The 23,004-nt window shown below is 40.6% G+C and overlaps 1 protein-coding gene across 1 annotated transcript in view; it reads right to left on the bottom strand.

The window, feature by feature from the left end:
* Positions 1–18,012, bottom strand: part of CLVS1 (clavesin 1) — a 118,213-nt gene extending 100,201 nt beyond the window's left edge. Inside the window, exons 1-2 of the mRNA XM_050941183.1 lie at positions 17,726–18,012; positions 5,640–6,264 (exon numbers count right to left, since the gene is read on the bottom strand). Of these exons, the coding sequence (XP_050797140.1) occupies positions 5,640–6,028 (389 nt within the window). The 5' untranslated portion in view covers positions 6,029–6,264; positions 17,726–18,012. The remainder of the gene's footprint in view (positions 1–5,639; positions 6,265–17,725) is intronic.
* Positions 18,013–23,004: the final 4,992 nt, after the last annotated feature.

The following is a 23,004-nucleotide window of genomic DNA, read 5'->3' as shown; positions in this document are numbered from 1 at the left end:
TCTGATACTATGGTTGGTTGTATCTTAGCAATAATTTTTCATATTAAACAACTATGAGTTTGAGTTATTGCTGTAGTTTGGCTGCATCTATAAGTCAATGCCAGCAAGCATTTATTCCTTGGTATTCTATTAAACAACTGAGGCTATCCTCCAAATATATTACAGTAATCAGCATCTAAAATATATTCAGTCATACTAACAGGATCCAGTGATGATAATATCCTCATAATTACATCATCATGAATATTCTTAGCATGTACATAACTTACTTTATCATAATCCTTTAAAAAAATTATAGCTGCTGTTCCACTGCTATGTTGGAGTAATTTTTGTCCTTTTGAAACTCTCCATACACTTTCACACAGAATGATAAGTGTCTGGCACTTAAGACTTTTGGGTTAATAGAAGAGAATTGATGAGCAGCAGCTGGTACAGAAATGTATATTGTAAACAAAGAAGCATTTCCCCCCCTGACTCTTCAACAATAGCTGTTGAGGTCACATGATATATTCTGTGATACAAACAGTCCAACTATAAAGAATGAAAAAACAAAACAAAAACAAAACAACCCTATTTCCATAACATTATAAGGGACTGATGCATCACTAATATTCCACTTATGCCCTAAAGGCTTTAAATGAGACTTACATGGTGCATAGTTCTTGTCCTGGCTCTCTACACTGGGAGGGATTTCACCCTGTATGCACGTTTTTGAAAGAAATATCTTGAATCAGAGGAGCAGTTGGGAGAGTTATAAAGTCTGATCCTGCATTATTCGTGCACCCAAACTCTCAGTGAAACCCATATAGCAGTCCTGAGTGCAAGTTAAATATATTAGCAGTAGCAATAGCAGTACCAAAGCCAGGGATGGCTGAATCAACTAGTAAAGGTCTTCTGAAATCTAATTGCAAGTAAGGGAAGACATTTTAAAAGGAAACTAGTTATTGTATTTGAATCTTTTAAACGTTTCTATTTCATATTGGATTCATTGGTGAAGCAGAGGGTTGGGCTACCTTGATTTTGATTAAATTACTAGTCTGATTGATGAAGGAACTGTAATGATATATATTCTTCTGTAAACATTTGACTTAATTCTGCAAAACGTTCTGATTAAAAAATTATGCTATACAAAATCAATGCAGCACATATTAAATGGATTAAAAACTGGCTAACTGATAGATCTCAAAAAGTAATTGTAACTAGGGAATTGTCATTCATTGGGGAGGAGGAGGTCTCTAGTGGGGTCCCAAAACCATATGGTATTCAACATCTTTATCAATGATTTGGAAGAAAACATAAGATCGTTGCTGGTAGAGTTTGCAGATGACATAAAAATTGGTGAAGTGGTAAATAATGAAAAGGACAAGTCACTTCTTCAGAGCAGTCTATAGGGCAGGGGGGCTTACTTTAGAAACACACATTTTAATACAGGAAAATGTAAAGTCAACGTAGGAGCCAAGAACGTAGGGCACATTTATTGGATGGGAGTCTATAATTTGGAAAGCAGTGTCTCAGAAGAGGATGTGAACTGAACATTAGCTTGCAGTGTGATGTGGTGGCTAAGAGAGCAAATGCAATTCTTGGATGTATAAGCAGGGGAATATCAAGTAGAATATGGGAAGCCTTATTACCACATTATACAGCATTAGTGAGACCATTGCTGGAATATTGTGTCTAGATCTGGTGTCCACACTATAAAAAAGACGTTGAGAAATTGGAAAGGGTAGTGAAAAAAGCTATAAAATTATTAAGTATCAGAGGGGTAGTCGTGTTAGTCTGGATCTGTAAAAGCAGCAAAGAATCCTGTGGCACCTTATAGACTAACAGACTTTTTGCAGCATGAGCTTTCGTGGGTGAATACCCACTTCATCATCTGACGAAGTGGGTATTCACCCACGAAAGCTCATGCTCCAAAACGTCTGTTAGTCTATAAGGTGCCACAGGATTCTTTGCTGCTTTTGGAAACCTTAGCTAGACAAATTCAGACTAGAAATGCAAAGCACATTTTTAACAGTAAGAGTAATTAACCACTGAAGCAACTTACCTAGGGACATGGTGGATTTTCCACCACTTGAAGTCTTTAAATTAAGATTGGATGTCTTTCTATAAGATACATTCTGGCACAACCAGAAGTTATGGGCTTGATGCAGGAATCACTTGACAAAAATCTATGACCTGTTTAATGTAAGAGGTCAGGCTAGATGATTACAATGGTCTCTTCTAACCCTAAAATCTATGAATCTAAAAGGTTTCCAAACTATTCCACTCACCCATACATGTGATCCACATACCCACTGCATTATAAGGAATATTAAAAAAGTAAATGCCACTTCAGAGAATGTCTCCTCTGGAACTGAGTTTATAAATTATAGCAAATTTTAGGTGGGGTTATACTGTCTAAATTATGATTTAGGGCTTTTCTACCTGGAGGGTTACCCTGGAATAGTTATTCCTTATTAACAATTCCTAATTAACTCCATTCCAGATAAAAGCGTCCACATGTTGAGTTAATCAGGACTAGTTAATCTGATTTAAATTCACACTCTGCCTTATTCTGGATTCACTCACACGTGTAGTGTTAAAGGGAAGGAAGATTTAGTCCTCTGTGAATGGGAAAGAAGAAAGATTCAGGAGGCCAAATCCTTCCATTTGTGTCAGTACTGAACCATTGTCCCAGTATATTGGCAGCAGGCACTGTGCAGGTATCGATGTTATCTTTCAGATGAGATGGAAAACCAAGTTGCTGACATCTTGTGGTCATATAAGATTCTCCTATGGCAATTTTCTCAAGTATGTATTGTCTGACTCACTATCCTAGCCAAAATCTAATCTGGGTAATAACATTCTTCTTCCTCGTTGCTTTAATTAGACATTGTGTTCACCACTTCCTGTCCCTAAATGTAATATACAGTCCACTGAATTCTGTTCCCAAAATGGTGGTATATAAAGTGAAGTGAACCCCTGTATTTATTTAGGGAATGAATCCTGCCCCTATTGTTAGAGCTCAGGTGCACTTGCAAGCTCTGCTGAGGCCAGGAAAGGAAAAGAATCCTCCCCCAGGCCATATAGTAGCACTCACCATCCACTATGCTCTGACCCCATTGTAGGGTTGATACAGGGATAGGACTCACCATGGAAGATACTATACGTAGAAGTTATCTCATGCTTTGTAATTCCAAAAATTCCTTGCTCTTTGGAAAAGATGATGTATTTCCTCTATTATCAGAGCAACCTGTAGGTAGCCACAGAATCCCCTCTGCAAAAGGTAAGGCTTCTCTTTTCAGAATTAAACTATTTTTGAGTGTAGGATTGCTTTGATCATTTTTAAACATACGATATATAGAGAAAGAGGAAGTGGACCACTCTCTGAATTTCAGCAAAGTCTAACTGAGATCTGGCGAGAATCATTTTTCTTTCAAGATATCGGGGAGTGAGCCTGGCTGATGGTATCTCCAGCTTTCCCAGAGCAAGGGCTGATGGAGCAGGTGACTCTTATGAATCTTTTCTACTAAGGACTCTCAGAAACCTAAGGCTAGCACTGCATAATACTTAAATCCCTTAATTCAACCAATGCAGCCCAAATGTTCCTGGCCTCAAAAGCTGATGTCTTGTATTCAGTCAAGATATATGTTCATTCATCTGTCTTTTCAGCTTTGCTCTGATGAGTCCCAGGGTAGCTGGTCTCTGTGAGTAGACTGGGCCTATCTCCCCTGTATCAAAGCACGTGAGCCCAATCCAGTCAGCTAAGGGGGCTAGAGGCTAGCCAGAGAGGGGAGAGAGGTACTGGAATATGGTATGCCTAGGGGAAGGAAAGCCATGCTGGAGCAGAACTAACTCCTGTAGTGAGTGCCTAGAGCAAGGGGCTAGGTGCTGAGGGAGGCAGACCTGGGTCTACTGCTCCAGGAAGGGAATTGAGGTGACTAGAACTAGGAAGCTGCCAGGAGCAGGGTGCTGGAGACCTGTGGGTCCCTGAAGCCTGAGACAAAAAACTATTTACTGTTTGTTTATTTGCTTGTGTTACGAGAATAAACCTGCTTGAAAGAGACTGAGCATGGCAGCACATATTTGGCCAATAGCTGTTTTGGAGGGTGGGTAGAAGGGTGTCTGTTTTCTGGCAAAAACTCAGCTTTACAAATATTGGCCAAAAATGTACACATTTCATGGAGGGTGAAATCCTAGCCCCATTTAAGTCAATGGGAGTTTTGACATTGACTTCACTTGGGCCAAGATGTCACCCAAAGTGAACAAACTACTTTTGCACATGCAGAACAACATAGCTGAGTGTATTATCCTGAATTTGCACATGCAAAGGCAAATGACACATACATCTGAGTTTTCCATACATGATAACATATGGGTTAAAAAACATGTCCAAAAAACCTTCAAAAATAAAACATAGGCACAGCTCTAGACTTATCTACTAATTCCTGAGTTTGAAAGACATACTTTTACTCTTGAGATAACTGCACCCAAAAAAAAAAATCTGCACACAATATTTTAAAATTTTGCTAATAAATGTGGAGGCTCCAGCCTGGCAGTGGGAAGCATAGGCCACTAGCTGAATGGAGATAGGAAATCACTGACACAGTGCAAGGGTCAGGCTTGCCCCAAAGTGCCCCCCCCCCCGCAGTGATTTCACGCTCTACCAGGTGCTCCAGGCACCCATGCTGTTGGGGAGAGCACATGACCGTTCTTGTGACTTGCCTTTGCTTCCTCAGCAAAAAGTCATTTTTCCACAGGGAAGAAAGAAAATCTGTGTGTGCCATGAATTCTGCATGGCAAAATGGCACAGAATTCCACCAAGAGTAACAAACCCCCAGTCTGACCAGCACTGAGTTTTGGGATTAAAATCTTAATCCTAATATAGATTATACTGCTTATGGGCCGTATCTTTATAATGAGCCATCCCAAATCCCTGGAATAGAACAGTGCAATCTTTGGGAAGTTCAAAATTTGAATCTGAGCTTTTGCAGCTTGAGCTACCCTGTGCTGAAAATCTATAGTTGACATTAAAATCCTGTATTTTATTAAGTTTCTCAACCTCATCATGCAGGCAGAAGAACTGCAGGGGAGCGACCTGAGAAGAGAAAGATACTGTGAGAAGAACATTCCAGATCTGCCCCTTTCATATATGTCTATACCACCTCAAAGAGGTAGAGAGAGCTGACTAAATAGTCACATTAAATTTTAATATAATTTTATTTTAGGGGCTGGAAGAGATCTTTGGTTGTAACATATTATAGCAGAAATAGGCTGAACTGAAAATACCCTTTGCCTGATTGTATCTCCCAAATATCTAACCTATCCACAAGCACCAAAGTGTGTAGAAATTAAGATGCCATTCTTGACAATATATTATTCAGAGGCTGTACCTCCTACATGAGGCAATTGTCTGGCTTAAACCTGCAAACGTTATGGAAAAATATGAGCTACCTGTCTGAAGCGATGTATAGTAAATCCTCTGTGGCAAGGTATGAGAAATGATAGACAATCACATTAGATGAAGGCTTTAGTGAAATGGACTCATGTTTAGAATACATGTTTATCAAAATGATCTCATTGCCTATAATATGGTCATTAATCAACAATGAACAGGTTTTGTGTGTGTATAAATATATAAGTACACTATCTACATTTACCTACTCTGATCCCAGTTAGCTGCAAAAAGCAGAAGAATCTTCCTGCCGTAGTGATCACGTTTTTCCAGCACTCCAGGGAATCCATCAATCAGAGCCCGTTTGATCCCAGGATCATCAGCCTTGAAGTTCTTGAACATATCCAGGTTTAACTGGCGGTACTGGAAGTACTGGGCCAGCAGTCTGAAGGCATCTGTTTGGTGAAACTTTCTGGCTCGGAGAAATCTCAAGATGAAGGCATCATCCGTACGTAAAAAACCAATGTCAGGCCTGGTGATGATCATGTCCCTGACTTGTTGGATATCCTGATGCAAAACGTCTGGGTTTTCATTCAGTTCCAGACGGGCTTTCTCTATAGTCTCTGGACTAAGTCCAGTTTGTAAATGGGTCATCTCTGCAAAAGTCTCTTTTCCAGATCCTTAACTTCAGATTATTTAGCAGAAGAAATGCTGATCCCATTCAACTAATGGTCTGCTGTAAGTGTGATCCATTCAAAAGCTTTTTGCTGCCCAGCTGTTTGAAAAGAATTGTTTTAGGGCCTTTTTCATATCCTTGCAAGGAGGTATAACTTTCAGTTCGTATGTAGTGTAATCCATCCAAAAACAAGTGTAGCTTATTCCATCACTCACTAAAAAACAAATATATATAAAAAACATGAATTAAATATGTACTGAAGGCTTAAATGAATACACTTCTGAGTTCGTATATAATAATCACTGCACTGCTTCTGTATTTTAAGTATTCGAAGGATAGCAACCAAATAGTCTTTGAGTGGTGCAGTTACCATAACACTATCATTGATATCTTGAATGCATAATATATAAGTATCCCAAAAAGACAGTCTGATGAATTTATCATTATATTGAGCATATAGCAGTGGCAATCTTATACTGATTTAGTATAATAATAAATAATAACAGAAAGGCCAGCACTTCATGATTATGCTCTATTACTGTTATGCCTTTCCTATGATACAAGTCCCTTCCAGGGCCAGCCTGGAGTGACAGCTGTAAAAATAATGGCAGCTCATAGTTTACTGGTCTGGTTTTTCACCCATGATGTGACAAAGTGTTCTCTTCTGATGAGCCATGCTAAAACAAAAAAGCAACATTTTCAGCCTTTAAAATAAGCAAATTTCTACTTTTCATGATTAATCTAGTATTTTTTAAAGGTTGGTTTATTGTGAATAGTATCATTTCATATATTTCCCTTTACTTCCCTTTATCCATTTATTCTCTGTGTTTATAACTTTTCCCTAGACTGGTGCAGAGAACCATGATAAAATTGTGAACACCGTGGCAGTCAGGGTAATTTGATATATGGAGACCACTCTCAGAAAACATTTTCCATTGAGGGGTTTCATTTTTTAAAAAGTTCTTTCTTGTTTTTTCCAGTGGTACCATTGTGTCTGAGCCAATGATCTAGAGGCTTTGTCTTCACTGCCATAAAAGGTGTGTTTTCAAAAGGTGTGACAACTAAGGTGAGTTCGCTCTTGCTGTAAAATCCTACTGGAGACAAGGCACTGTAGTTTTATAGAGGTAAACTAGGCGAGGTCAACCGCAGGTGGGGAGAATATAGTGTTGATCTCCCGTGGCTTCCTCACAGTAAAAATTACAGGAGCCTTGTCTCCAGTATTATTTTACAGCTGGATAGCTCAGGTGTGTAAATTATGCCACTAAAACAATCCACCTTTTCTTGCAGTGAAGACATTGCCAGCATCTTTTTAATTGCTAGATGCAGAATAACATCACTAGCAAAGCTTAATGCTCAACACAGACTCCTAACGCACTGCTATTCCTCCAGCAATGTTCTTCCTGGTGAGTGCACACACACGCGCTTTCACACCCACCCACCCACATCCTCTTCTCACCTCACAGTCCCTTGTCACCTTATCTCTTTCCTTTTAATGGTCTTTTAAGTAATGCTGCTTATCTTCTTAAAAGAAAACAGTTTCTAGTTTGCTTAGCCCAGTAGTCTAGAAGTTCAAAACACAAAGTCTCTCAATGAATAAACTGTGACATATGTTTGATAATTCTAGCGTTGCAATCTTAATGTTAGGATGATAATTTTATTGTGAGCTCGTACTTTCAGTATCTTGTAATTTTTCTGGAAAAACTTTACATTTTGTGTTTAAATTTTTCATATTTGTTCTTAGCTATGCTTATAAAAAAAAAGTCCTGGGCTGCTATAAGCATAACAAAAAATGCCACAGAAACTTCTTAGGAGTTTTACTGGTGTAAATCAGGAGATACCTCCACTGAAGTCAATGGAGCTACACTTTTGTGAAGTAAGATCAGAATCAGGCCCAGTTTTTCAGCCTTTACAGAAAAAAAAGTTCAGATTTCTCTTTTGAGATGCCTCAAAAGAAGCTTGGTTTTAAAATGTAGACACTACATACCCCTCAGTGATGTGGGTACTTTATTAGGTTTGAAGAAAGTTGTTTGAAAAATAATGGAGTTTTAAGGTATGTCTACACTGGAATTAAAACCCATACCTGGCCTTTGCCTGCTGACTCCAGCTCATGGAACTCGATTTAAGTGATTGTTTAATTGTGTGTAGATGCTCAGGCTGCATCCTGGACATGCTCTAGGACCCTGAATGACGTGAGAGTCCCAGAGCTCAGGCTGCAGCCTGAGCCTGAATATCTACACCACAATTAAACAGCCCCTTAGCCCAAGCCTCACGACCCGAGTTGGCTGGTCCGTTCCAGCCAGGGGTGTCTAACTTCATTGTAGACATACCCATAGACAGTGACATTGGTGTAATTTGAGGGGACTCCATTGATGTCAATTGAGTTACACTGGTTTAACACTGACGCAGGCTGCACAAGAACAAGGCCTTTGTTTTTTAATTAAAATTTCAAACTTTGTGTCATTAGTTTTCTTGCATTTAATAAGTTTTTTAATTATAATTGATGGCATTGTACTTATTTAAAACTAACACCCCCCCCCCAGCATGGGAGTGTCATCTAAGAAGTGGTATATCAGTTTCCAATCTGTTTTAACAGTGGCTTAAAAGCCAAAGAAACACATGGAACCAGAATTTTTGCTGCTGTAAGGTCTGCTCAGCAGAGGAGGGGTGCAGTCAGGGAGCCAATTAAAGCTCCCTAATTCTCAATCTGCAGCAGCTCTGACACTACCCCTGGTGTAAGTTAGAGCAGCCTAGGAGCTACTCTCATTTATGTCAGTTGGATACGGTTCTAAGGGATCATACACCAACTGAGAATTTGTGGAATAGAACTGCACTCTGCCATGCTCCTTTCCTGCCCCCTGCCCCTTTCACCATGTCTGCACTGTTAGGATCTGGGCACATTCTTGCCTGAGCTGAGGCAGCCAGATTCTGCCCTTCATCAGTGCACAAGGGCAAGAAATGGGGGAAAGAATCTGTCTCATTATATTTCTTTAGTTTTTAAACTCTCCTGTTCTTTCAGATTCTTAAAGTATGGGTGGGGGCTTTACTACTTACAGTCTGTTTTACATGATTTCTGTATAACAAGCATCATAAATGATGCTACTTCTTAATATGAGTATTATTTTATTACCTTATTTAGTTTGTGGAAGCACCCAAAATGTGTTAAACACATCCAGAGGGAGTCACAGTCCCCATTTCACGAAGATATTGGTTGCCAGTAAGTGATTTAGAAATACCCACTGCGACGAAGACCATTTATTTTCAAATACATTTTACAGTTTGTTCCTATGGAGACAAGCTTCTTATCCTACGGAACACTCTGATCAATGGGCTAAACAAAGTTTTCTCTGAAATACAGTATTGGTACTGCAAAATAATCCACAGCACATATAAACAAGCAGTAAAGGTCAGAATTCCATTAGAAATCATGGGACTTGTTCCTCAGCTGTTGTAATTCACTGTGGCTCCATTGAGTTCAACAGAGCTATGCTGATTTACACCATGTGATGATTTGGCCCCCATGGTATTTAGATTAGTAACACACATTAATGCCAGAGAGCTACCCAATTTAATTGTCCCTGTGATTTCTCAAATGGTACTGATCTCTTGAATTCCTAAATATGTAACAGATGCACATTCCCTGTCATCATACCCACACATTGCCATTTTCCCCTTCTCCTCTTAGGTTGTCTACAATTCTTACTTGTGTAAAATGCTCCAGATTTAAAACTAACTTTGCATCTTTTATTCTTTCATGTAAGCGTGCTGACATTTTTTTCCCTCTGGAATGGTGTTGCTGTGCAATGGCAAAACAGAGCCTTTGTTAGACAAGAGCATTGCTGAGAACATATTATGACTTCTTCCTCTGCTGGGGTCCTTTCACAGCTTTTTAAAATAAATCATTCCTCCAAAGGAACAAAGCCCAAACATATACCAGGAAAAATAACAATCATTATTCAAAACAAGAAATATTGAACGAGAAGTAACTATTCATCACATACATCATTTTTTATTTCAATGTATTAAGTTCAGTTCCCAAAAAGATTCAGAGAAGGGACCGGATGCTTGTGTTACTGAAAATAAGCTGGTTTCTCCAGTCAATGGCCTGTGGTTTTGCCTGGCATGAGGGACCTGTGTTTATTTTATATTAGTAATAATAATAATACTATTGGTTCACAGCACCTTATTCTGTAATATTCAGTGTTACCTTTCTGGATTTCCCCAAAGACAGGCTACCCCCATCCAATACCCAGGACACCTACCTCTATGCTGTTGTCCCAGCATGAAGTGTCTAGCAGAAAGAACTATCTCTAGGAGAAGGAAAACTCTGATTTCAAATGGGGACAGACAGTGATCGCTTAGCCTCTTCAGGCAAGTCTATCAAGGAGAAGGAAACTCTGCTTTCAAATCTGAGCAGTCCAAGCTCATTAGCTTTGGAAGGTAAGTGGACAAGGGTGGAACCACTGATACTAGTTCCCAGCAGGCTATGACATGGTTTTCCCATGAGTGGGATAGGGTGGGTTAGCCTAATAAGCCACTGTATTATAAAATTACTTATTAGAGAAACAGTTCAGCAAGCCAGACTGACTTATGTGGATTTTGACCAAGGGTCATCAAGCCTAGCAAATGGAAATAGTAATGGATTTTTGGATAACAGTTGGAATGTTAGAACTCTACTTTTTCCCAGGCCTAAATGAGCTAAAAGCAGAGGAGTTACAGAAGTTACAAGTTTCCCTTGCTGCCATACAAGAGACACATTGGCTGGGTACAGGACAGTTGACAGTTAAGAATTATACTTTCCTTTATTCCGAACACTTAAGTGCCCAAGTGAAGCATAGGCTTGGGCTTGCTATAACAGTGGACAACAGAACAGTTACTTCAATGAACAGCTGGAAACTGATGTCTGAGCAGATTGACACTACTTCCTACAATGAACTATGCACCAACAGAAGTATCAAAAGATGAAGAGAAGCGTGGATTGTATCAACAGTTGGATGCCACTGTAGATGAGCTTCCTGATTGTTATAAGATCCTGATAATGGGAGATATAAATGCAAAGCTTAGTTATGGATATGGTTAGCAAATGAACAGGGTTAGCCCACATGGCACTGGGATGAGAAACCATATGAAGAAAGGTTAATGCTGTGAGATGCACAATCTGGTTCTTTGTGGTACTTGGTTTCAAATGACATGCAAAAGGTTACATGGAATTCATCAGATGGTCAAACCAGAAACCAGAATGGCCACATTATTATCAGTAAAAGGGATAAATGGTCACGCTAGGATGTTAGTCTATAGAAGCACCAAGTGTAACTGTGATTAACTTAATCCTTCCAATTAGTAGTTCAAGTCCAAGAAAAAGATAGGTGCAACTGGAGCCAAATTTGACCTTGATAAATTAAAGGATAGCAGGGAGGCATACAAGGTGACACTTGGAGGGCCTTTCCGGTCATTAATTTGCTATGAGGAAGAAATCTCACTACAGAATGGATAGAAAATAATCAAGGGAGTGATGCAAAACACTGCAAAGGAAATTATTAGAAGACATGAGAAAACAAAGGAAAGTTGGACAAGCAAGAAAACAAGAATATTATAGGAAAAGTGCAAATAAGCCAAGACTGCTGGGAAAGTAGAAGTAAAAGTATTGGGGAAAGTGATGAAGAAATCACAAAGACTGGTCAAGGAACTATCTGGAAAAAGGCTCAACAACTACAGGAGACATCAAGAAAACAAGACATGAAAATGGCATACCCAAAGGTTAAGTTGTATTGAAACACAATCAGGTCAATGATGTGAGCTGTAAGAAAGACAACTGGTGAACTGACAATAAATGCCAAAGAAGATTGGTGAAGATGCTGCTGAAGATAAACAGCTGACAGGATGCCAAAGAAAATATTACAAATACAACCAAGGTCAGTCCAACCTAGAGGCCAACCAGCTTTTATATGGTGGGACATCATACACAGGAACATGACCAGGTTGCGCTTAGTGGAGGAACAAGTCATGGGCAGGAATGCATGGTACTGTACTTCTCTGTCTGTAAAGATGCTTTGAGATGAGAAGAAGCAGCAGCACTTACATAGGTCTTTCTATCAGAAGATCTCAAAGTGCTTTACAAAGATGGGTAAGCACTGTTCATGTCATCTGATATGTGGGAAAACTGAAGCACAAAGTTTAAGTGACTTTCCCAAAGTCACACAGCAAGCCAACGGCAGAGCCAGAAGTTAGCACTTAGTTGTCTGCATTATTTTCTTTGGCATCCTATCAGCTGTTTGTCTCTACCATTGAAATCTTTTGGACTGCAGCCAATCCTGTACCCAGATTTCTTTGTTTGCCTTAAAATCATTCCACTCCCATCTTTCCATCTTCCAGACAATTCTTATCTCTACTGCCCTTCACACTACTACATCTGGCATTATAGCTTGTGAATCATCATTGATAAACTAATGCTATACATCACCAAAAATCTGATGATTCCAGCTTTCCAATGATGTATAACATTTCTCTGATCCTGTGGGTTCCCATCAAATTAGATATTAACATCACATCGTATGTATTTTTAAGCACTGCTCTGATTATTCCGATTACCATCTTGCCTTGCAATTTTAAAGCAAATTCATCAAAAACTTAATAAATTAATAGAACCACTAACTTCAGTTCCAGCTGGATTTGTTACCCCTATCTACAGATCTTTGAGAGCTAGAGCCAGTGCGGTAAGCCATCTGAAAGCTTGCTGTCATGGCTTTTAGATGGTCTCAAGTATTAGGGAAAGCTCCTCAGCTGGTGTTAATAGGCATAGCTCCATTAGGATCTGGTCCTTAATTTCTAACTCCTGGCATCCATGAGGATATTGGCTGCTCAAAGCATTCTGGAAGGGAAGTGAGTGGGTAGAAATGGAAATAAGACGGTAGTCGAGAGTGACTCGACTTTCACCCTGTGGGTGTCATCTCATTAAATTGCTTTTTAAAATATGCTGATATTAACTCTGTAAAACAACTTGGGGTTAGATTCTACCCCCTAATGGTATTGATACTGGAATAGGGATGCAGGGTACTACAGCACCCCTGGCTTGAACTGGTTTCCATTATATACAAGGTTTACAGTCTGGTTCAATGACTGTCAGCACCCTCACTATAAAAATTGTTCCAGCCCCCCTGTCAAACAGGGAATGAGAGATGAAGTTATAACTGAATCTCTATATAGTGCGTATATGGCCTCTGTTACACTAAATACCATGAGGTACTATGGTATTTATCCTCATATCACCCCTGTTGTGCAGCAAAGTACTATTATCCCCATTTTATAGAGGGGAACTGAGGCACAGTGGGACAAAGTGATCTGCTCAAAGTCATACAGGAAGTGTTTGATGGAGCAGGAGGCTGAGCACTGGTTTCCTGAGTTAGTACCCTAACCGTGCGTTTATCATTCCACTCCTTATATACTGACCAGGGTTATGCTGTACCTCGTGGGCTGAAATGTAGCTATGTGCATGTTTTTCCTATGCACTAGAGAGCTCCACGAGACAGTGTGTCCAGTGCTCCTTCCAGGGCTCTGCAGCTCCACATTGTCCCCAGTGTAAGGCTGGGCCTAAATGGCACAATCTAGGCCTCAGCAGCTTAATGTTTCTTTATATTTCACTAATATTTGCGCCTCTGCTTTGATTCTTTCTCCCATCAAAATCCAAGAAGTTGTTAGAGTCCCATCTTACTAGTGCCATCACAGTCATTTCCTACTTCTCTATATGAAGCACTAGAATGGCTCAGTGGGGTTAAATGGAGGGAAATATCTTATTTCATTATCTTTCTAAGTCTGGTATTTACTTCATGGGTGCGTTGTAGCTTCTCTTGACTGTGGGAATAGGAAATGGTTGTGATGATAACATCAGCATCAGACTCAACAGTATTCTAAGAATTTCCTGGAACTAGGAATCCTAGCTAAGGTATAAATATAAACACTTCCTTAAGTTTAGTGACACTAATACATGACAGATCCCTAATGCTCTCAAGTTAGTCTTTTCCCCCTCTCCCCAACTTTTGGCCAGGTCTTAATTGTGGAGTAGTGGACATTATGAGGGTCTGATTTCCAAAGCACAGTAAGCTGCCATTCAGTCGATGCAGACCCTGCTGGTTCCCTACTGTGCGATAATTGTTAAAAAGTAACAGGGAACTTTTTAGTGTGAACCAAAAGGGTCTACATGGACCAACTAATGTACAACATATTAGTGGCTTTAGAAATCATACCGCTGCAGTATGTATTGCTGCACCAGGTAGAAAAGCCCTAAGTCAGTTACAGGTTACCTGAGCGCAACACTTATCTATCCAGCACTAGTAGTTGAGCCATAGTGCAGGACAAAACACAGCAGCAACTAGATTGATATTTGTGGCACCTTTCCACAGCAACTAGAGCAGGAAAGGCTGCACTACCTACATCCATTTGCTCCTGTTGTGTTCATAGGTTGGTTGATAGGCTTTAAGAGATTCAAGTAATAAGGTGGCAGGGTGTAAAAGAGATTGAGAATTTGGCCAATTATCTCTAAGTCTGGAATTTGCATCATAAGTTATACGTAAGTTTTGTAGAAGGGTGTCATAGTGTGGTGGGACTCAACTACCTTTTAAATAAATATTTTGTACAAAATATTTTATAAGCTAATAAAGTTATAGCAGTCTTTCCTCAAATAATTTGATATCAATAGGGAACCAAGCCTTGATAAAATGCATATCATATGCAATGTCATCAATGAACTTGGGCATGCAAAGTATGGAACATTCAGAAGGAATAGAACAGGCAGTAGGACACGTCATTCATGAAATATGTGTCAAATAGTCCAAATGTCAGTATGCAGTCCTTCACAAAGTACTATACTCATAGGCTTTTTTCAGACTCAATCCAATAGACTACACTATGCATGCAGTTTAATATTCTTCTTTTAGAATACATTATCAGTAAATGGGTAGTGCCATGAATTCTCACATACAAATATGATATCTGTGAAACATGCTGAAATCTGAGTGATGAGTGACTGAAATGCTGAGGGACGGGAGTAACTATGTGGGTAGAGACGATTTGTGTTACAATATCTACACAAGCATATGTATAAGTTGTACCTGACATAGTCAATGGATTTATTCCTATGCCTTTAAAAAAACATAACTTACCTAATTTTCCTGTTCTTTTGATCCCCCTTATAAATGTTGGATCTTTTAAAAACAACAGTTCACTGCATGCTAATGTTAATTGTACATGACTGGCACAATCCTGCAGATTTTAATTCTAATTGTGCCATAATTCCCAGTGAAGACAGTGAACATTTTTCCTGAGTAGGGCCTCCAGGATCAGTCCCTTACTAATGCTGTACTGCATTTATTTTGAAAGAAAAAGATTGGATTTCCACGCCACTGAAATGAGGAAATGCTGGAATTTTCCTGTGGTTTTACTTACAAGTGACCCCTTGCACACACCTAGGGTTTTACTTCTGACCCCTTGCACACACCTAGGGTGACCAGATGTCCCGATTTTATAGGGACAGTCCCGATATTTGGGGCTTTTTTTAAATATGGGCTCCTGTTACCCCCCACCCCTATCTCAATCTTTCACACTTGCTATCTGGTCACCCTACACACACCTTCAGTTCCAAATTTACATAAAAGGAGAAGCTTAATTTCATTTTAGAATGGATAAAGGGTTGTAGTCTGTTAAGGAAAGTGCTAGGCATTAGTATTTTGATTTCCACAAATCCTATAAAGAAAAATACTGTTTTGGGAGTTTTCAGATTAAATCTCTTGAGATTGTATTGAATTCATGAGGGATGGGGCTCTGTTTATTCACCAGACAAAATCAGCATTGGCCACTACTCATTGAACTACGCAACCCTTACCCTTCCCGATAACATACGCTTGATATTGCTTCTGTTTCTTTACTACATGCCATGTGTATATCACAGTGCTGTCCAGATGCTTCAGAAATGGTAACATTAGAAATGGAGAGAATAAAATGCTCTTGCCAAACAGTGATGTAAATGCTTCATCAATTGCACATGTAAATGGAAAGCTGCAGGGACTTAGAGAGCCAAGGTTTAAGGAACACATCTGATTTTTACTATAAAACTGGTCATGACATTTTCATTTTATCCAATATTGTCCTCTTCTGGAACACCAGCAGCCTGTCCTGGTGTTTGAATAAGGTATCCTCTATGTACAAAGCAAACAGACTTTAATGAATTATATATGTGAACCAATGCTGTCAAATTAATTCCTTCAGCCCTTACATTGCAGAAGTCAAGAGGACTCCTCACTGGAGTAAGTGCTATGCAATATAAGTAAGAGCCGCAGAATCAGGTCTGCACAAGATTAAAAAGTCAGGAGTGATTAAATAATGAGCCAGGAACTTAAAAACTTCTTAAAATGGATGATTACAGTTTCCATTATTTTGTATTACTTTGCAAAAGGCCGATTCCTACAAAATACTCAATGATTTTCAAAGATTAGATGAATCAACAAAATCCTTAAAATCATCAGCAATATTTTCTATTTGTTAGAACTGATTATGCTGACAAAAACAAATGGACCCTGTTAACTTCAAGCTGGATACTTAACTACAAATCGGTAAAAGACATATAAGGTTATCCAATTTACTAATAGCTGAAAAATAAAATCCTTACCTTCGCTATGCCATGCATGGCATAATGTTGTTGCATAGTATGTCATTTACATGCTGGCACCATGTTAACTTTTCATATACTAGAAAATCAGTTTTATCATCTGATTCCATGAAATCTTCTATAATTTGATCATTCCCATCTAGTCACTGACTAGTGTGAAAGAAAGACCAGCCATATGTTCCTTAACTTCATTTTTATTTAGGCTTATTTGGAGCAATTATTTAGGAATCAACATTTTGAGAAGGGGAAAAGGACCCACAAAAACAACATCCTCCCCCAAGCTTTGAACAGCTAAAAATCAATTACAGTTGGTCCTATAAAATACATGGTATTTCTTGCCTTTATTTGCCTTTCAGGTGTTTTTAAATGGATTAAGATAAAGCTTTAAAAAAAACCCTTACATTACATGAGAGCAACTTACTCCTTGAGTTTCTGCAGTGGAGGAGCTAAGAGGAGCCGGGTGGAAGTGACTCACCCCACACCCCTCCCCCGCGCGCGCACCACCATTAACGATGATTTCCCTTCGGGCAACCAGAACATTGGATTGACCCTGACTGTTTTCTCCAGCCCGTCCTCGCGCTTCAGGTTTAACACGCAGGATGAAAACAGACAGCAATTTGCTGAAGAGCAGCAGCTCCCTGCTGGTCTTGGGCACGCGCCCTTTCTGCCAGCGCCTGGCTAGGGATCCTTCCATCCTCCCCTCACTTTCCCCTTCCCCCGCTTTGCTTTTAGATTGCATCATTCAGCTGAACTTTCCCCTCCAACTTGTGCCCCGGTCCCTGCCCTGCCGGGTGCTGGGGTTTTGGCTGGAGAATTTCTCTGTTATTGCTCCTGGAAGTGCAAGACGAGGCGCTGAGAGGGAATGTGCAGGCAGAGCGGAGGAGGAGAGGACAGGAAGGAATGCGGTGCAGGATTGCGGCTGAGAGCTGTCCAGGCAGGGTAGTGCTGAAACCATGGACGGGTGGGGGACGAAGGGGAGGCAGGAGCCTGTGAAAAGCCAGAAGAAAACAAACCCAAATACCTTCACAGTGCCACGCAGCCTTGCCTGGGGGTATTTTTCCTGCAGGTGCCCTTGCTGCTGAGATGGGTGCGGGAGAAGGCTCCCTCTCTGCCAGCTTCAGGCTCAGATCTCTCGCGAAAACTGTGAATGAGAGCGCCTCAGCTCCACCGGGCTGTGAATTTTTGGTAGGAGGCGTGGGCACCAAAGCCCCGCACGGTGGCTGGCATTCCCCTGGGTCCTAAACGCCTCCCGGATCACCTACTCCTCCTGCAGGAGGTCACGCTGGGAGCCCACAGGATGTGAGAGCGGGTCCGGACCGTGACAGATGCTCCCAGAACGATTGCGAGGTTCACCCTGGAAGCAGGATAGGAACACATGACCGTAAAACGCACTCCCCATGTAAGCTCCTGCGTGCTACTAAATTCACCGCGGAGATCCCGTGAGCTTGATGATTTTGCAGACATTTCTTACAGCTCTAGCAGCCTGCTCTGCACGGTGCAGACGAGGGGGGGGAGGGAAATACCCACCCCAGGCTGTTCTCCATATCACACTTTCCCTGTAAAATCTCAGCGCTAATGGAACCCCTCCTCCTTGACTGTCTAGGAGACTACGGCTGTGATTCCAGCCAGGAAATCTGGGGCTGTCACAGAGAAGGCAATCTTTAATGACAGCCTTAATCTGTGGGCCTTTGGAATCTGCGGGTGGGGGAGGGCTTTTGATAATATTGCTGCCAAAACCAAGCCTCCCAATTCAATATTCCCTGAACATGTTTACTTCTCTTCTTTTCCTCTGTGTTCCCATCTCTTCATAAGTCCTTGTGTGGACACTAGACGGTTGTTTCAGTGACAGTTGTGTTTGGCATTGTGACACCAACAAAACCATTTTGGCAGCGTGTTCATACTTGGGTGCTTGCGCCAATGGATTGTGTCCACACAGTTGTATCAGCAACAAAAAAAGGATGTTGCTTTGTGATTGAGGATCCCTGTGTCCTCTATCTCACTGCCAGGAGCACTACCTTGTGGGAAATTGCCACTGTGCATTGTGGGACAGCTGATGTGTATTATGGGATAATCACAAGACTCTCCAAAAATTGGGATTGGAGTCAGATTCCTACAATTCCTGCTGTTCTATCCTATTATCAACAGCTCTCCCATGCCAGCCAACCGCTCATGAACTCACCACTGGAAACTCCTGAACTCCCTCTTGAAAACACTGATGCAGCACAGAGGAATACATCTCTTTTCTCCATTGTAAGAACAGGGCATATGATCCTGTTGTTTTTGCAAGGATGTTGCACTTGACAAACTAAACAGGATGGCTGGATTATGACTATAGAATGACTGCAACTGGTGGAGTGGCAATTTTGGTCCCATCTGATGAGGATCGAGTGGTGGGGCCAAATTGAGACACAAACCTGAGATGACAAGCAGTGGCTCCAGAACTTTCATTGCAGAAAAGCAAATTCCCGGAGTTGTGTGCTCAGCTCAACCCCATCTTGCAGAGAATGAACACCAAGATGACAGCTGTCCCTACACTGGAGAAATGAATGGTGATCACCATGTGGAAACTTGCAGCCCCAGATTACTTCCAATGGATGAGGTAATCAATTTGGCATTGGAAAAATCAGTGGTGGAGGTTCTTGTCATTGCGATATGCAAGCTGCTAAAGTGTGCCTTGCTGCAGACAGTAGTGAGGCTGGGCAATGTGCAGGAAATAATAGATGGACATCCTAAACTACAATGGACAGTAGATGGGACAAAGATCACCATGGTCTCTCTGGCCCTCCCAATGTAATATCTTCTTCCCTTTTCCAAGCTAGCTGGGGTTGGGACACTGGATTAGTCTTTTTTTCGGGCTTGCTGGTCCAATACTCACTCCTGTTGTATGTTTGAATTTATTAACAATTCAAAATTGTTGAATAAACTCAAATGGAATTATTTAATCAAAGATGATCAGTCTGAGCTATGTACAGCACTATACAGAATACAGAAAGAATAGATACATTATTATCCTTGGTGTAAGGTAAAGAGCTGGCTTTTGCATCTCTCTCCTCTGTAACTGGTGGGATGCTGGCAGTTTTCACTCCCTACGTGATTTTCAAAACCTATGTCCTTTTATAGGGTATGAGACCCTATAAAACCCTTTTTGGAGGGAAAAATACTTTTCCATGATTAATTTCACCGTGTTTTAATGTCTTTTACTTCATTACTTATGGAAAATCCTTTACGGTAGTTTTAGCTTATCAATCATGTAACCTCACGGGAATTGTAATCCAGTCATTATTACTGACAGCTGGTACAACCAGCAGTTCTCACTGAGTTAACATCTTTTAATGGATCCCCATTTCATCATTACAGAAAACATCTGCAATAACAATTGTTCCTTATCAATCTCCCAATCCTAATTATATTTCTGCAGACACTTTTACTAGTCTGAGGGGGTCTCTTTCCTGAACATCTGTTTTTCCAGACTTGGAGGCACCAGCCATAATGAAGTATGGTCCATCAGAAATTATTTCATATAGGTCACTCACAGGTTATAAACCAGCACTCTGGCCTTACTATTCAAACACACTTTTTGATAATACCTTGAAGATTTTGGGACAATAGTTCATATGTAAATAAATTTAATATACAAGAAAAAGAAAACTAAAAGGATTAATATTTACTAACAGGTGCTAACACTTTACATCCACTCTGTCCTCCCATACCCAATGTATCCATTGTTTTCTTGGCAGTGCTCTTCTTCTCCTCCTCCTATGACTCCTAGGGTATGTCTACAGTACTTGCCAGATCGGTGGGTAGTGATTGATCTATTGGGGATCGATTTATCACGTCTAGTGTAGACACGATAAAATCGATCCCCATCGCTCTGCTGTCGACTCCGGAACTTCACCACTGTGAGAGGCGGAAGCAGAGTTGGCGGGGGAGTGGCAGTGGTCAACTCGCCACCATTCTCACGGTCAGGTAAATTGACCTAAGATATGCTGACTTCAGCTACGCTATTCGCGTAGCTCAAGCTGCATATCTTAGGTCGACTCCCTCCCAGTGTAGACCTAGCCTTAGTCTCAAATGCCTCCCCAAAAGAAATCCCTTTATCCATGCATGGCCATATACCATCTGAGACTCCTCTCTTACAGCATCTCTTTGATATTGTAGATCTTGGTCTTACTCCTGATGACATCATTCAGCATTTTGTCCAGCAATATCACCCCTCATTGCTCCCCTCAAACATTTCATTTCAACAGCTTCAAGTCCTCTCAAGTGCCTCTCTCTGGTCACCCATGTCTCTGATCCATACAGAAGAGCAGGTTTTTCCATGGTTTTGTATAGTTGGCCCTGAAGTAATCTGGACATTGGTTTATCAAGAAAAAATACACGTATCTTTCCCCACACTGCGCAGGCTTGTTGCAATTCTCTGTCAATTTCTACATTTGCTGGTAACTGGCCCCCAAGGTATTTAAAAGCAGAAACCTGATTTAGGCGTTGGCCCTTGATGTTGATATTCATCTCTTGTGGTTGCATGTGAGTCACTCATATGTCTTCACTCTTTTCTTTACTCATTTAGAGGAATAGTTTGTTAGTTTCCTGTTCCAGGCATCAATCTGCTGGACCAAAACTTCCTCACTATGGGCCATTAATGCAGTATCATCTTCCGTTTGGATTTGCTTTCTTATGAAGGCCATCAGAATTATGAATAGTAATGGACTAAAGGCTGATCCTTTATGGAGCTCAACCTTCACCTCAAAAGCTTCCATTACACTGAAGGGCATTCTCACCTTTTTCATGGAACTGTCATACAAACATTGTCTCACCTAGTCATAGCAGTAGTTGCCAAAGTACTTTGTTAAATGCTTTCTCCAAATCAAGGAAAGTGCTCGAAAGAAGCTCCAGGTTCTTTTCTACCAACTGTCTAGTGATGAACATACTACCTGTTGTCCACTTTCCTTTTCTAAAAACAAACTGCTTCTTTCCAAAAATGGGCTCTGCTATTTGATGAATGCAACTACCTGATTCTCTGTAATAGTGTCATGAAATGGGACAGAAGCTTAATTTCTCAGTACTTTAAACAATTGTTTACTGTTTGTATAATGGTACCAATAGACATTCTCCAGTCTTTGCGGTTTTTTCTTTTCTTTTCAAATAGCATGCAGGACTTACATGAGCCAGTGGATACCAACCGGTCTCAAGGCTTTGATAATTTCCTACATGACTTTGTTTGGACCTGCTGCTTTTCCAGGTGCTATCTTCAGCAGGGCAGCCTTAACAGTCATCAACATCTGTGATTATCAGTTCACATGCTTGTAGTATGGCATATAAAGGGTTCTCTTCATTAGGCAGACCATTGTAGTATTCTCAACATTGGTTACATTACTGTAACAAGCAGTCTGCCCTTTGCAACACTTACGAATGGCATGGTTGCTTCATGTTCTCTCCTTTTGTTTCTTGTCCATTTGATCACATATGTTTCTTGTTGTCAAGTTCACAGTTGTTCAACTTATTATACAGCTCTTCTTAAATTAGGTTTCTTGTCTTTCTGACTGCTTGATTTGCTTTTTGCTTGGAGGCTCTGCAGGCAACAACTACTTCTTCTGAAAGGTTATTGTCCATCACCCTTCTGGCTTCTCTTATTTCTTACTTCTTGCTGCATCTCCTCATTCCACCACAGTTTTACATGATATTGTCGTCTACCCAACTTAGCACATCAACATAGCATATTAGCTTCTTGGATCAATATGTTCCTGAAGATACACCACTCCTCTTCTGCTGGTCCAATTTATATATCTCATCTCAAACCTTTTAATTGTCTCCCTAGACTTGACTACAGTTAGGGTGACCAGATAGCAAGGGTTAAAAATCAGGACGGGGAGGTGGGGGGTGGTAGTGGTGGTGGTAATAGCCACCTATATAAGACAAAGCCCCAAATATCGGGACTGTCCCTATAAAATCGGGATATTTGGTCACCCTAACTGCAGTCGTGTCACATACTTCCCACTTTTGATGTGTGTCTCACTGGAGCAAAGCTCAGGCCGTGTCTATTTGCCAGTCACAAGCATTGCCACCAATGGGTTGTGTTGGAATGAGACTGTTTTTGCTCAAGATAACCTTTTAAGCTTTAACCATCTTATGCTGGTTCATTTGAGTAAGCAAGAAATCTATTTATGTGCATACTGCACTGCTTTGGTATGTATCATGATGATAGTCTCTTTTCTTAAATCAAGTGTTGGCAATCACCCACTGATTGCCTAAATACACATCATGCAATTCCTGTGTGTTCTGTAATCCCAGCACATGCTATCC

Source organism: Gopherus flavomarginatus, chromosome 2, assembly GCF_025201925.1.
Source record: "Gopherus flavomarginatus isolate rGopFla2 chromosome 2, rGopFla2.mat.asm, whole genome shotgun sequence".
Classification (NCBI taxonomy): domain Eukaryota; kingdom Metazoa; phylum Chordata; order Testudines; family Testudinidae; genus Gopherus; species Gopherus flavomarginatus.
Note: the sequence above shows the minus strand (reverse complement) of the source record. Positions and strands in the feature narration are given on the sequence as shown.